This window comes from Puntigrus tetrazona, chromosome 11 (assembly GCF_018831695.1).
Source record: "Puntigrus tetrazona isolate hp1 chromosome 11, ASM1883169v1, whole genome shotgun sequence".
NCBI classification, from domain to species: Eukaryota; Metazoa; Chordata; class Actinopteri; order Cypriniformes; family Cyprinidae; genus Puntigrus; species Puntigrus tetrazona.
The window spans coordinates 8647943-8662465 of record NC_056709.1 but is presented as its reverse complement, the minus strand read 5'-3'; the positions used below and the strand labels follow the sequence as shown (position 1 = coordinate 8662465).

General features: G+C 32.9%; 1 protein-coding gene across 4 annotated transcripts; it reads left to right on the top strand.

The window, feature by feature from the left end:
• Positions 1 to 5671: 5671 nt before the first annotated feature.
• LOC122353979 (mucin-5B-like) lies at positions 5672 to 13012 on the top strand. Of its 4 annotated transcripts, none has more exons than XM_043251922.1 (17): positions 5675 to 5861; positions 6138 to 6431; positions 7420 to 7470; positions 7576 to 7626; positions 7699 to 7749; positions 7926 to 7976; positions 9024 to 9065; positions 9201 to 9251; positions 9344 to 9385; positions 9505 to 9555; positions 9743 to 9834; positions 10301 to 10314; positions 10554 to 10593; positions 10734 to 10806; positions 12322 to 12417; positions 12723 to 12772; positions 12867 to 13012. In XM_043251922.1, exons 1-17 carry the CDS (start codon positions 5807 to 5809, stop codon positions 12951 to 12953), a joined length of 1191 nt encoding a protein of 396 aa, XP_043107857.1. In that variant the 5' UTR covers positions 5675 to 5806; the 3' UTR covers positions 12954 to 13012. The 4 variants fall into 4 exon arrangements, with proteins under 4 accessions (XP_043107859.1, XP_043107857.1, XP_043107858.1 ...); XM_043251923.1 differs by having other exon boundaries at positions 5676 to 5861; positions 7579 to 7626; positions 9743 to 9829; positions 10296 to 10314; XM_043251921.1 differs by having other exon boundaries at positions 5677 to 5861; positions 9743 to 9829; positions 10296 to 10314.
• Positions 13013 to 14523: the final 1511 nt, after the last annotated feature.

The following is a 14523-nucleotide window of genomic DNA, read 5'->3' as shown; positions in this document are numbered from 1 at the left end:
GGAAAAACACTACAGAAACAAGGAAATTAGGTCCATATCCCTGACAGGGAAACACTGCATGCAAAAACCCTGTTTTTCCATGCACCTGTCAAATTGAGATTTTGGATTTTTGTTTTTCATAAAATATTTTTAGAATAGTAGAAAGAAAACATGCAAAAGACAGAAGTGTTTGTTTTGATAGCACTTTCTTAGCAATACAAAACATATTTTTAACATAACACATTGTCTCGCCTTAAAGTCAAGTATATAAGAACTAAATCAGTTTTTATTTGATAATTGTTTGATGTACTGAACTGCTACATTGTAGAATCTACTCATCTGTCACAACTCAATGCCACATGGAGCATGACAGCAGGTGAGTTACTGCAATAAACTTATGAGTTACTGCATTACAGTAAAGGTTGTTGTTAGGCGCAGATGCCAAAGTTAAAGATATACTATATAACTTTTTGTCTTTCCTGAATCACTATGTTACACCAATAATAAATGTTTATATTTGGAATATTTTAGAAGTCAGCTGTGGCAGAGAAGCCCATTACTTGAATAATGTGTCATACATAAACAGAATGAAGTAACTACAATGTTCTTCCACAGGACACTGCAAAGGTTACAAAGCGTATGTTTAAAGGAATAGTTCACCCAAAAGTGTACTCACACTCATGCTATTTAAAATGTAGATGAGTTTGTTTTATATAAGAAGTTTGGAGAAATTACATCACTTGCTCACCAATGGATCCTGTTCAGTCAATGGGTGCCATTAGAATGAGAGTCCAAACAGCTGATAAAACATCACATTAATGCACACAACTCCAGTCCGTAAATGTATGCCTTATGAAGTAAAAAGCTGACGGCACCCATTCAGATGTCATAAGCATACATTGGTAAGCAAGTGATGTAATGTTAATTTTTGCAAATCTGTGCCAATTAATAAACAAACTCATTTACATCTTGATCGGCATGAGGGTAAGTACATTTTCAGGAATATTCGTTTTGGAGGAAACTATTTCTTTAAGAGATGTCAGAGCATTCAAATGTTTATTCCTCCATTTCGACCTTTTAGTTCTCGAAGTTTCAACTCCTGGTGAAAATGCTTTTGATAGAACATCAAGAAAAAGTATGTATTAACAGTCAGTATAAATAAATGAAATCACTGCAACTGAAAACTCTGCAAATTGGTAATCAGTCTGATTTCTTGGTAATAAAGAAACAGGGCTCATCCTGACACTGGCAGCCACAAGCTCAGGGATTTTCCTGACCGGACTCATGGGCATCTTTCTGTGCTGCCTCAGTACGTTACCTACAAATAAAAATATAAAGTAGACTGCCTTTTTAATATCCAGTTCGAAGAACAACACATTAATGCACTGGTATGATATATTTTACTAGGACTGCAAACAAGGAAGAAGAGGTAAGACTTTTCTGGTTCGCATACTGTGCTAGTGTTAAAACTAAAAACAGAAAAATATCAAGAATTTTTTGTTTCTCATTATTTTAAGACCTGTGAATACTTGTGTAGCAGCCGTTTCCCAGACCCCAGGTAAATTATAACCATTTATACTAATAGTTATTTGTAATATGCGGTGCATATTATGAGCAGGATATGTTAATAAATTTAATGAGAAACAAAAAATATATTGGAATAGTCCATAACTGTAAAATGCCTTTCTAATATATCAGATGAAACTGATTCCAAAGTTCAACGTTCTGAAGAAAATGAGGTGAGTATACAGCTAACTCCTTATTTTTAACTCGTCTTTTATTTCTTTACATGTTGCATATTTATCTACTTTCTTTGTTCTACAGAAGAAGCTGTACCATGTTTACTGCACCATCCCTGATGTCGCTGCAGACAGTCATGAGTTATACAGTCTGGCACAAATGCCAAAACATCCTCTGCCAGTTTAATTTTTATTCCATCATATTACAATAATTAAACTAATTGACATTAAAAGAGAATGGGAATGTTTCACTTTCGATCAAACTATTTTTCTTTTCTAATAATCAAAAAGCAATGTCAGAAAAAAGTTTTATGTAGTGTCGGCCTATTAATGCCATGAATGTTTTAACTGTGAGAATTTGTGATTTAAAAATCATCTGACTAACACATCATTGCATCCTTGAATTAGTGCCTTGTTGCTATTTGTTAAAGCTAAAGGACATCAAACATTATATAATACTTAATTATTTAATTATTTTAGTAAAAATTTATACCTAAGAGTATAAAAGCCCTGTAGGGACAAGGGCAACAGTCTGTAGATGGTGTTGCAGAGGCCATTTGGACTGAAAACTGCTGAAGGATGCTACAAGTTGTGAGAGAAAGTGGGCTAAATGCAAAGCAGCGTGTTGCAATAAGCTGTTCTTAGAAAGAAATGATTTACCGGCGGCATAGAGGTTTTCAAGCGAGTGCGGGAAAGTAGTGTGTAGCAGAAAAGGTCCTTTAAAATTTGAAATTATTGAACAGGATAAGAATTCATCATATATTTTGCATCTCTCAGCCTTATCAAAAATAGGAATTGTCCTTTTTTCTCACACTTATGTGCACCACATTTTCTCCCCCACTCACTTTCATCACTTTCAGACTTTCTCTCTCACACGGACAGGCAATTGCAGCTGATAGTTTAGATCTTTTACTACCACTTTAACTGTAAATAACAATAGAGGAATAAAGTAAATGTTAAATGTGTGCACTTGATAAAGTACTGAAATATTATATGTCTTATAATCTCTCAATAGTTGGTGGAGTCCTTCATCCCATATTTGCAAGATGTTCATAATTTGTGGGTTTTTTTTTTTAAATGTCAAGAATGTGTACCAAAAAAATATATTTTTTATACTTTGTGAATAAATATGACTGTGTTTGCCTCTAATAAATCGCTACCAAACATTACAACCTTACGTTTTTAATTCACGGCTGAACAAAAAAGGTCTCCCAGCCTTGTCTTAGCTGGTTTAAACCGGTCAGTAGGCTGGTTTTAGAGGGGTCTGTCTTTTTCAGCAGGGTTTAATAAGGAAAATGTATGATGGAACACTGACATAGGTATATATACATAAGTGTGTTATTGTAAGGCGGTCAAACGTGACTGGTTATTCTGCAGCCTAACCACACAGACACTATCCAATCAAAAGATGAGGAATTGCTGACGTTATTGGGCTGCCAACTTGAAATCTATACTTAATTTCTATAGAAACTGTTTAACTGCTGTTGATTTTAAGAGACAGACGCCTTCATTTGATGATTCTGAAGACACCGATTTTCTTGACCCTTGCTGAAATATGATTGAATAAAAGCTCCAATATAAACATGGATATATATGCAAAGTATAAAAAGTATATATGCATTAAGAATAAGTCTTATAGTGTCTAGGCCAGCAGAGAACTCTTTGCACCACTGGTAGAAATGTACATGTAGGATTTCCTGTGGTCTGATACACCACTTCCTGAGTCACCCATTGTTTGAGTTGTGTGGATCTCCTTCAATCTCTTTTCTTACAATCGCTGTAATGGGATTCTCTACCTTCATCATTTTTCAGCTCCTTATGGATGTTCAGTCATACATACAGTAAGTTATCTTCTTTTTTTATTGTTGTTTATATATTCTTATTTGTATTCGAGTTTAGAAAGTTTCATTGTCCTGAATATTTCTGTGTGTTTGATTGGCTAATCACACAAAGTACAAAATAATCAGAAGTTATGAAATTGCACTGTATGTGTATATGTAAATGCTTCTTTAATGTTCCACAATGGAAGTAAATAAATTCAATTAAAAATAATACGTTGATTTGGAATATATCCCCAACGTTTTGGTTACCTGCTTATCAAGGTTATAGTTTTTCATGTTTGCAAGCTTCATGCAGTTTCAGCAGCAACAGTATCACGACATATAATTTATTTCCAAACTAAACGAACGCTGTAATGTAGTTGAATCCTATTTTACATGATATCAGTGACATCTACTGGTGAACTGGTGAAGTTTGTATTTGAAATAAAACATAATTTGCTGGCACACAAAGACATTTTGCACAATTCATTCGTTAAACTGTTTCAGTGTAAAAATGACATGTCACACTATTGAATTTATACACTATTGAATTGAATATTATTGAATATTAACAGCTTTTTTATAGCAGCCTCTGCTCTGTCTGACTCAGAAAGACAAAAGCATGTAGTATTTTTTTGTAGTATGTAGCACGAGTGTATTTCTGCTTTGCTTATGAGAGAATATTAAATTTGTGTTAAATTTGAAATAAGAAGCATCCTTTTCCTGACAGTGGTGTAATATAGAAACACTGTAATATTGTACTGCTTTTAAGTTTTTACTCTAATATGATTGAATCTGTTTTTGTTGCAGCTGTTCCTCACACTGTTTACAATCACCCTGGATGTTGTTTATTCACTCACAACACCAAGCTGCTCATTATGATTATTATTATGAAAACTAACACAAACCTTCTAATGTCATGATCATAATATGATGTATATTCATTTCAGAATGAAATGATATAGAAACTAGTGCTGTCAAACGATTAATCATTAACACAGTTTTTGTTAACATTATATGTGTGTGTGTGTGTGTGTGTGTGTGTGTGTTCTGTGTATATTTATGTATATAAATACAAGTTTTTCCATATTTTTCAGCTATTTTAATATACACATGAATGGAGGTTCTAACAATAAACTTCATTTTTCACTAGAATTGTCTTAATTGTGTTTGCAATATTTTTCTTGACATACAATAGTCTGAACAGTGAACAAATTTTGTTTGTTTGCCTAGGCCTGGACTAAAATGTAAATCTGAGCAGTTTGAACTGAAAGAAATTTGGACTGATTGATCTGGAAACATGTCAATGCCTTTATTTGTTTCCAATGCTTTTTTAAGGCATGTTATAAATATTACTTAAAAGCCCTAATTGAACTAATTGAACCTAATTGGCTTAGGCTATGTGTTCACAAGCCTCTCTACAGAGACCTACACAGTCAACGACACATTACACGGGTTTTCTTTCTTTGCACACTAGGAGGTGCTAATCTGCATTCAAAAATTACATTTTAAAGGCTTAGTGTCTATTTTTTGTTACTTTTAGTTTTAGTTTTAGTTTTGAATTACTGCATATATTAGAATTATTATTAATATTGTTATTTTTTGTTTAACGGTGTCTGGTCACTTTTGACTGCAAAGACCATGAGTGTGACTCCCGAATGAGGAGCGCACAAGTGAAGGTAATCTATTAGTTCCTTATTAGCATGCATATTACGAAAATATTATCCATTTATTAGTGCTAATTAAACACATATTAATGCATATAAATTTTACATGAGCTTATTCTACATCCCTAATCTTACCAATACCTAAACTTAACAACTACCTTACAAACTAAGCAGCAAATTAAGAATTTATTGAAGTGTTACCTATTCTAAAGTACTAACATAATTTCTGCATTATTATTATTATTGTTATTATCATTATTATTACTATTATTATTATTATTATTATTATTATTATTATTATTATTATTATTATTATTATTATTGATATCATAATCTAGTCTGTCTTCAAGTCTATTAATAGTTATTTTGGCACATATAAACTTTCACTAGTTACTTTTTGTTTTTTACAAAATGACCATCGGTTTGACCATAAAATGTGGCCCTGATCGGCCTTCTTTTAACATTTGAGTTGTGCGGTGCACGCATGATCTACGTTCACAGAACTGACTGCACAATGCATTAAAATGGTTTCCTGTGGTCTGCTGTGCTACTTCCTAATTCTCCTGTTGTGACATTCATCTCTTTTCTCACTCTCGCTGCAATGGAGTGGATTGTTTTCATCGTTTTTCAGCTCCTGACGGAGGTTCAGTCTTACAGTAAGTAATCTCTGTTGTATAATCTCAGTTAAATTCTGTAGTCTGAACATTTTTCATTGCCTGTAACTTTTTAGCAGTATTTTACTCAAGGGATGTTTGAAGTTGTAATCTACCTGTCTGACATATTCTTTGTACTATAAAACGTTCCTGTATATAGAACTGTTTATTAACATCTGTCTTATTCACATTTTCAGAATCAAAAATATGCAACTGGAATATTATTGTACTTGTAAACATTTTCAGAGAGATGTATTGATCTGTTTTGTGTTGTTTCAGAGTCTCCTACTGTAAGAGTATCTCCAGATGTCATAAGAGAGTCCAGCTCAGTGAAGATCAGCTGTGAGACGCCAGGAGATGTTCCAGTGAATCAGTGTTATTACTACACAAACAGAGAAGAGAGGAATATAAAAACCAGTTGGAGATGTGAGCTGGATCTCACTGGTGCTGAACTGATCAGATGGGCAGCTGTAACATCACATGGATTAATCAACATTTACTGTTACTACACACCGGTGAATGATACATCATCATCATTACCTCATTCTCCTCATGCCACAGTGAAAGTTATAGGTGAGATATTTCAGCCTGTTCCCATTTTTTATATTTAGTACATAACATTTACAGGTAATAATAATAATAATAATAATAATAATAATAATAATAATAATAATAATAATATAATATGTACATTTGGATAAACTCAAATGAACAATATATACATACCGACACTATCTAAAATATAAAAATGGTTAATTATGTACAGCTAAAGTGAAATATTTACAAACCTTCTATAGCATAAAAATATTTTTATCAGAATATTTTTTTATCTTAGATCCCTTAACCCTACCTTATAACATTTAATGTAGAAAAAGAACAGATATGTGAATGTCATGGACAGAAATGTAGGCCTACAATGAGAATTTTGGTTAATGGTAAACAAACTCGAAGCTGAGGCTCTGCTTAAGTTTAATCCCTTAAAAATATTTACAAAGGACTGCAAGCTATGAGTAGTTTGGTGACACAAGGAGAGAAAACTTGGATCAATCCCTCTCCCAAAATATATACATTTACATTAATGGGTTATCACTTTACATTGAGTTTCCCTTTATAAAGGGGGAATAAAAATAAATAAGGTAATTCCAATGCCAAAATAAGGGTGATTCCAATGCCAAATAGTGAGCTTAATAAATATATTTATTCCCACTTTTTGTTTACTCAAAACCAGATTCCTGTTTTATTTCATGAACAGCAAAAATAGACTATTACAGAGACTCAAATGTGTTATATTTAAAGATTTCTCATGACTTGTGCCACTTTTCTGTATTTTACCCATGATTCTCAGCAAAGATTCACGATGCCTGTATTTAAGATTATATGTATTTGTCAAAAAAATGTACTGTCTATAAAAATGATTGTATTTACTAAGCACTTTATGTTACATTTTTGTTAAAGTCTGTACTGTCCTGTACCTTCAACAACAACAATACAAATCTAAACCTTATATTAAAGCTTGCTGTGAAAATGGACTTCCTGTAATGCTGATGAATTGTCTCTGCAGTTTCACCATCAACCACCACTGAACAAACTTCTACAACAGCCATGAAAACCTGTGAGGGAACCTGCTCAGTTATTCTCACTTCATTTTGAGGTTCATGATTGTTTATTGAATATTCATATTCTGTGCATCATCACACATATTACAACGTCTTTTCAGCAGCATTACTTGTAATGTCCACTTCTGAAACTACAACACACCCTACTACTGGTAAGTTGCTAACAACACATTTCTGGTTATTCTATATTCTTAAATTAAACGTATTGTTCAATTTCTTGTTAGATCCCCATTCCAACCCAAAGCTGTCAACAAGTTTGACAAAGGAAACTACAAGTAAGTTCATCCACTCGTTTACCGTGTGAACTAAATGTTGGATTCATCAACTGGATTCATTGATGTTGGAGTCTTATGATTATGTTTTCAACAAGTTTAATATTTGTTTATGAATTATGTGTATTTTTATTCATATCTTGTTTTAATACTGTAACTATATGCTATTTTTTCTGCAGTTTCTATTACAAACTCCACTTTGTCTGGTAACAGTAGAATATCAGAACATAGTAAGTACTTCAGGCTAGAATACAATATGAAACTGAACAGATTTTTAAACACCAGATACACTTGCCAACTTTGGATTCACAAAGAAAACTAGCCATATATATATATAGTGGGTAAAATAAGTATTGAACATGTCTCCACTCAGTAGATATATTTGTAAAGGTGCTGTTGATATTAAATTTTGAACAGATGTCCCAGTAAAGCATACATACGAAGAAAGCAAAACAAATAAGTTTAGAAATGAAGTTCAGTGTAATAAAGTGGAATATCACAGGGGGAAAAGTACTGAACAGATGAAGAAAGGAAGATGCAAAAAGGCATGAAAAACTAAGACACCAGCTTAAATCTATTAGTAGTTAGAAAGTCTGTCTGTGGAAATGTGACTAGTTCAGTCCCAAATGGTGGCCTGTAAAAAGGTGTCCTATTAAAAACATGCCGCAAGAAACATTTCATGATGGGTAAAAGCAAAGAGCTTTCTTTAGCTTCCTTAGTATGTACAATTGTTTCCAAGAAAATAATACATAATGCACTCTGTATTCACACTTACCACAAAGGGCTCTTTGCTGAAGAAAAACGCTAATGTAAAGTTTGCTGCTCAACATTAACTGTGAAATACTGGGAGAATACAGAAACTATCAATTGGTTTCAGAGAAAGAAAGTAAAGCTGCTAAATGCCCTATAGCCCAGAGCTGATCAAACCGCTGTCCTGCAGAGTTTAGCTGTAAAAATACATAAATACATTTCAGTAAGCATGTTTTTCCCTGGGTCATTCCATTTATGAACCTGTTCACATTGTTGTCTTTGTATCTATGAATTACTTGTGTTGTTACCGATATCTGGTGAAAAGTTCGACAGCGCCTTTAGAAATATATTTCCTGAGAAAAAAGGTGTCGTCGGCTTAGAGTTATGATGTTCTATCTGCATCTCTACACATCGATACTACAGATCAACACACAGGTTTTAATTTTATTTTGGAGTACTTTGCTTTCATAATGTAATTGATTTGAAGATTTCATTCCATTTACATTGTTTTGCCATCTCAACTTCAGCAACAACGGCTATAGATTTCATATCTGGATCCACCAGAACTGGTAACTTACTGCATCTTTTCTTAATATTAGCAGATTTTATTTTACCATGGCATTACTTCAAATCAAATTCAAATCAAAACTTTGATTTGTATAAATGCCATCATAGCCTATGATTTCATTTCATTTCTGTTGCAGCTGTGTCTAATGTTCACACATCAACGGCTCACCCTACAGATCCACACACAGGTTTTAATTTTATTTTGGAGTACTTTGCTTTCATAATGTAATTGATTTGAAGATTTCATTCCATTTACATTGTTTTGCCATTTCAACTACAGCAACAACGGCTATAGATTTCATATCTGGATCCACCAGAACTGGTAACTTACTGCATGTTTTCTTAATATTAGCAGATTTTTATTTTACCATGACATTACTTAAAACTTTGATTTGTATGAATGCCATTATAGCCTATGATTTAATTTTATTTCTGTTGTAGCTGTTTCTAATGTTCACACATCAACGGCTCACCCTACAAATCAACACACAGGTTTTAATATCGTTTTACTGATTACTTTACTTACATATTTTAATTTTAGGATTTTCTGATTTCATTTCATCTCTTTAAAACATTTACTTCTTTCCATACACACAACAAAAGTAAAATGTGTATGTAGGCGGACTGATTTTAAGCATCATAACACCCAGACACATACTAAAGTGTTGGTTTTGTTTAGACACAGGCACATGGTTTGTCGTGTATGTTTCCACTGCTGTTGCTGTGGTTTTTTTTGGACTCACGGTCTGTCTTTGCTGGTTTGCAAGTAAGTTGAGTTTACAAATGTGCATTCTTTGGACCCCATTCATCAATCTTTTATAAAAATATGAGTACATTCAGAATAACTGGTGTTTAAAAAATGTATCGTCTGGATTACAAACATGTGTATCTGATGTAAATTAACTGGAATAATTTGTAAATGGTGTGTATGCACACTTACTCATATTGAACATATTTTTTTTTTACCCCAAAGCTTTTTCACTACAGACAACTTAAAGTTTATCCTTTAAGAGCTTTGTTACATTGATTGGCTATATGGGCAAACAAACTTGTAAAATATAATTATAGGAAATACTTTGGTATTATTAAAAAGCAGTGTCAGCTGACACTTTTATAAATACATAAGTCATAAATAAGGATCATTCTGTTAGATATATAATTAGCTTATTCTGTTAAATGTATAATTAATAAAGCAAGCTAGAATTAAACATATAATGCTCATTGTTTTCTAGGTAAGAAAAGAAGAAAGCAGTAAGTCTTTTTTCTTGTATTAAAATCAGTAATCTGTCATATATATATATTGTGAATATTTCTTTTTCATAAAAAAAATTATATATATATATATATATATATATATATATATATATATATATATATATATATATATATTTTTTTTTTTTTTTTTTTTTTTTTTTTTTGTGTGAATGTTTAGCTTATATGTGTCTGAAACGATGCCATAAGGAGCAATATTCTATTCTTTGCTATATTAGATTGAATACAATGGAAGTGCCCAATCATGGAATTGGTATGGTGAGTATCTGTACGTTTATATATATATATATATATATATATATATATATATATATATATATATATATATATATATATATATATATATATATATATACCATAAAATTAAATGGCACTTACTTGTTAATTATGTTATTTAGAGTAATTCTGGAACTGCAGAGATATATTCTCTGATCACTTCTGTACCAGAAACATCTCAGCCCATATCTGAAGGTAAGAGAACATCGTTCTCAGTAAAATATTTTAGCTGTTAACAGATGTCACCATGTGAGCTTAAAGTTAGAAGATTGAGTATCGCTGTGTAGGGGCTGGTAATTTCCCCTTTCAGGCCATCAGCAAATCAGCATTATAAACCACATATTCTTTTAAAGGAATAGTTCAGGTCATAATGAAACTAAGGCCTAAAAACTGAGCCTAAATTTTCACAGCTTATAGCAATACTAAAACATTTTATTTGTAATGGGACTTTCTCAAATTCAAAATGCTACAACATGTACAAAACAAAGCGCTACTAAAAAGATCTTAAGAAGTTTCTTAAAGGGGTCATTTGGATGCAACATAAATGTGTGTTGAAAGTATGAACACATCCATGCTATAATCATAACTACCTATATATATATATATATATTCCACTTTCTCAAATTAGGCTGTTTTGAGATTCCTGTCAGAATGATGTAATTCTGCATAGGCCCCTCCCATGATAGTTAAATGACAAAACAATCTTACTTTAGACCTGTGAACTATCCGTCATTGTATCAACTCCAGTGCAGGGGAAAATAAGATGTCTCTGATTAAGCGATTAAGTTGTCTTGTTGAATATAATAATGAATATACCAATCTTCAATTACTCTCAACATCTGAGTTACTGAAGACACAGAGGAATAACTTTATTTTTGTTCTGATCTGCATAAATGTGTCTGTCACATTAATAATTTGTGATCCAACTTTGACAACTGTGCCATGTCGTATCGAATGCGGCACTTAGATTTAACAGAACCAAAATGCCACAAGCTCTAGAATCAGCTATAATGAGAAGGTCATACAGGACTAAAACAGTCTCCATATTGCGTTCAGACCATAACCCAGACTGAAATGTCTCTAGTAGGCTGTTTGTATAAAGATGAGTTTGGAGACGGCTAATCACCACACGCTCATGGATATTTGCCAGGAATGGTAAATTGGAAACTGGCCAATAATTGGGCAATATCACTCCCAGGCCTTTTAAGAACTGGTGTAACGGCTGCCATTTCTAAAGCAGCAGAAATTATTTCTACACTGAGTGAGGCACTGACAGTAGCAGCGATGTGAGGTACAGCAACAGACAAACAACTGTAGGGAAGAAGATCAAGTATTGAGCTCACTGACAAAACGTGGTTAGAAATTAAATCAGAATCAACAGCACTAGAACTAGAAAAAAAAACGGGTAAATTTGTAGGATGCAAGTTAAATTCAGAGGCATGATTGCAGGCAATAGAATTATATATATTCTCAGTTAATATGAAAAAAGTTTTAGAAACTCATCAGTACACTGTTCAGGAGGTTTAAGACTGTTGACTGCTCTAAACCTAACTCTGGGATTAGAGATGTCTCTACTAATAGATTAATGCGCCATCGTGATCTCAATCTAATGCCGATCAAACATTGATCGATGAACTGAATCCATTTTACATTTGTCCTCTTGTTTGTTGACTCTTGTTTGACCCTCTTCGTCATGTTGTTCTTTTAAAGGCCTCGAACACCCAGAGTCACATCAGGACAGCACTGCAGATCCTACAGACACTAACTCTTTCGTTATGTCTGTAAATGCAATTTATCAGCCATCAGGTAATGCAATGTTTCTCTCATTAGAGCGGTCATATGAGAAATCAATCTTTGCTCTGTTCACATAAGAGTTACTTACTACTCACACTTCCTCAAACTCAAAACTTCTGTATTTCAAAAATTACAGTTAGCAGATGAGACACGTAGCCTACCATTCATGCTGAAATAATATGGAGGAAGTTGGACAAAATATTATATTAATCACAACACGAAAGGTTATTCTGTGTCAGAGCTAAAATGCAATAGTTTTATGACAATGAGCTTGTTCATCAATGTCAACAATTTAATGCTTCGGCATTGCATTGCAGATGTTTTGGCCAATAAACAACAGAAACAGGGAAATCCAGAGGACAATGAGGTATGTTTGAACACATCAGACATCCGTAACTGCCCATCATGAACAGAAAGCAATCACATTTACTTGTCTTATTCATTTTTCTTCTTCCTTTAAGAATGTTTATCACCTGTACTCCACAATCCTTGACAAACCAGTTCGCGCAGAAGATCACGTGTACAGTTTGTTGAACATGAACCAATGAATATCATCTGTGTTCATTATGTACAGCGAATATAAATAAAGTTTATAAAGCAGAAAAAACAGTGGGTGTTTATTTTTTAGAATTAGTGTTTCGTGTGAAATATGCTGTGACCTCACTAAATTTCCAGAGTATCTTCGCTGGCAAAACCACTAGTACAAGTACACCACTAGCGGAGCTTGAGCATTCAATAAGAGCTGAACTACAATTGTAATAATCAATAAAAAAAAAAAAAATCTTAACTGTAAAGCAGTGACATAGACATACTGTACAGAGAATAATTTGAAAGCATAGAACCTCAGCTGTCTTTTAACATAAATAACAAAAGACACAACAGGCCTTTAAACATGAGGAAACAATCAGGGAGAACTAAAACAGGATAATTAACTAATAATCACATAAGGTGTACAGGAACATGGCCAAAAAAGGAAAAACAGGAACACAGAAAAAAAAAAACCCCTGTACTAAACAGTTTCAGTAACTAAACAGTAAAAGGGAATCAAATGAAACCCGAAGTGAGATGGACCAAATAGTTCTCAAATAACAGCCTTTAAAAATAATGATGATAATAATAATAATTTTAGAAATTAGAAATTAAGATTTTCTTATTTATAGTCCACATGTTTATTAACATTTGTTGTGTTCTCTGTAAAATGAGACCATTTTTGATCAATTTGCTCCAAAATATGCGATTATGGCATCGTTTTAAATTCTGGCATGCAAAAATCTGTAAAAAAAAAATCCCAAAAATGCAGCAGAGCTGAAGGGGTTAAAAATAAAATGCTTAGGTTTGCCTCCCACGGAATCCACCTGATTACATCAGAGAAGGAAGAGGGAATAATGATTCACATCCTGTTTTTAGTACCATATTCATTCAAGTTTGTTTGTAGTTTTAAAAATGTGCCGTTTTCATGCGCAAGATTTCTAAAAAGCATCGTCCTTTTGACTCATTTGACTCTGTGTGAGCTACAGACTGGACAGTAGGTCAAAATATCCAGTGAGGGAATCGTTTTAAAGTTGTGTAATTAAGTAATATTCATGTACGTTTGGGCATCAGACACTCAAACGGGACACAAGCACTCACTAACATTACTGAAACTGCTAATGGGTTTCTGCACATTTACAATATTTACTTATTCCTTTATTCCTAAATGTGTATTTTAGTGTGTTGGCAATTCTGAATGGGCCTATATAGTACATGCTTTAAGAATCACTCTCAAACTTAAAGTATTACATCAGATTGTTCATGCATGAACTATTAGAAATATATGTAAATGTTAAATAATAAATATATGTAAATGTTAAATTGCATATGACTGTAAAAGTAAATCATGATCTATATTTTCATACACATGGAAATACAGAGCGTGTTGTAAGGTTTCTGTGGTCTGATGTTCTACTTCCTCGTTCACCCATTGAGACTCAGCTAAAGTCTCATTCTGTCTCTTTTCTCTCTGAAATGAAGATGTTGTTCTTCACAGTGTTTATACTCTTTGTGGAGGTTCAGTCTTACGGTAAGTGATCTCTGCTCTTTATTTTCTTAAATAGTATAGTAAAGTGTTAATGTCTTAAA

Coding starts and splice junctions, on each gene's coding strand:
- LOC122353979 (XM_043251922.1), top strand. CDS start 5,807: ATGGAGTGGATTGTTTTCATCGTTTTTCAGCTCCTGACGGAGGTTCAG. Junction 5,862..6,137: donor GACGGAGGTTCAGTCTTACA/GTAAGTAATCTC, acceptor GTGTTGTTTCAG/AGTCTCCTACTGTAAGAGTA. Junction 9,252..9,343: donor CCCTACAGATCCACACACAG/GTTTTAATTTTA, acceptor TTTCAACTACAG/CAACAACGGCTATAGATTTC.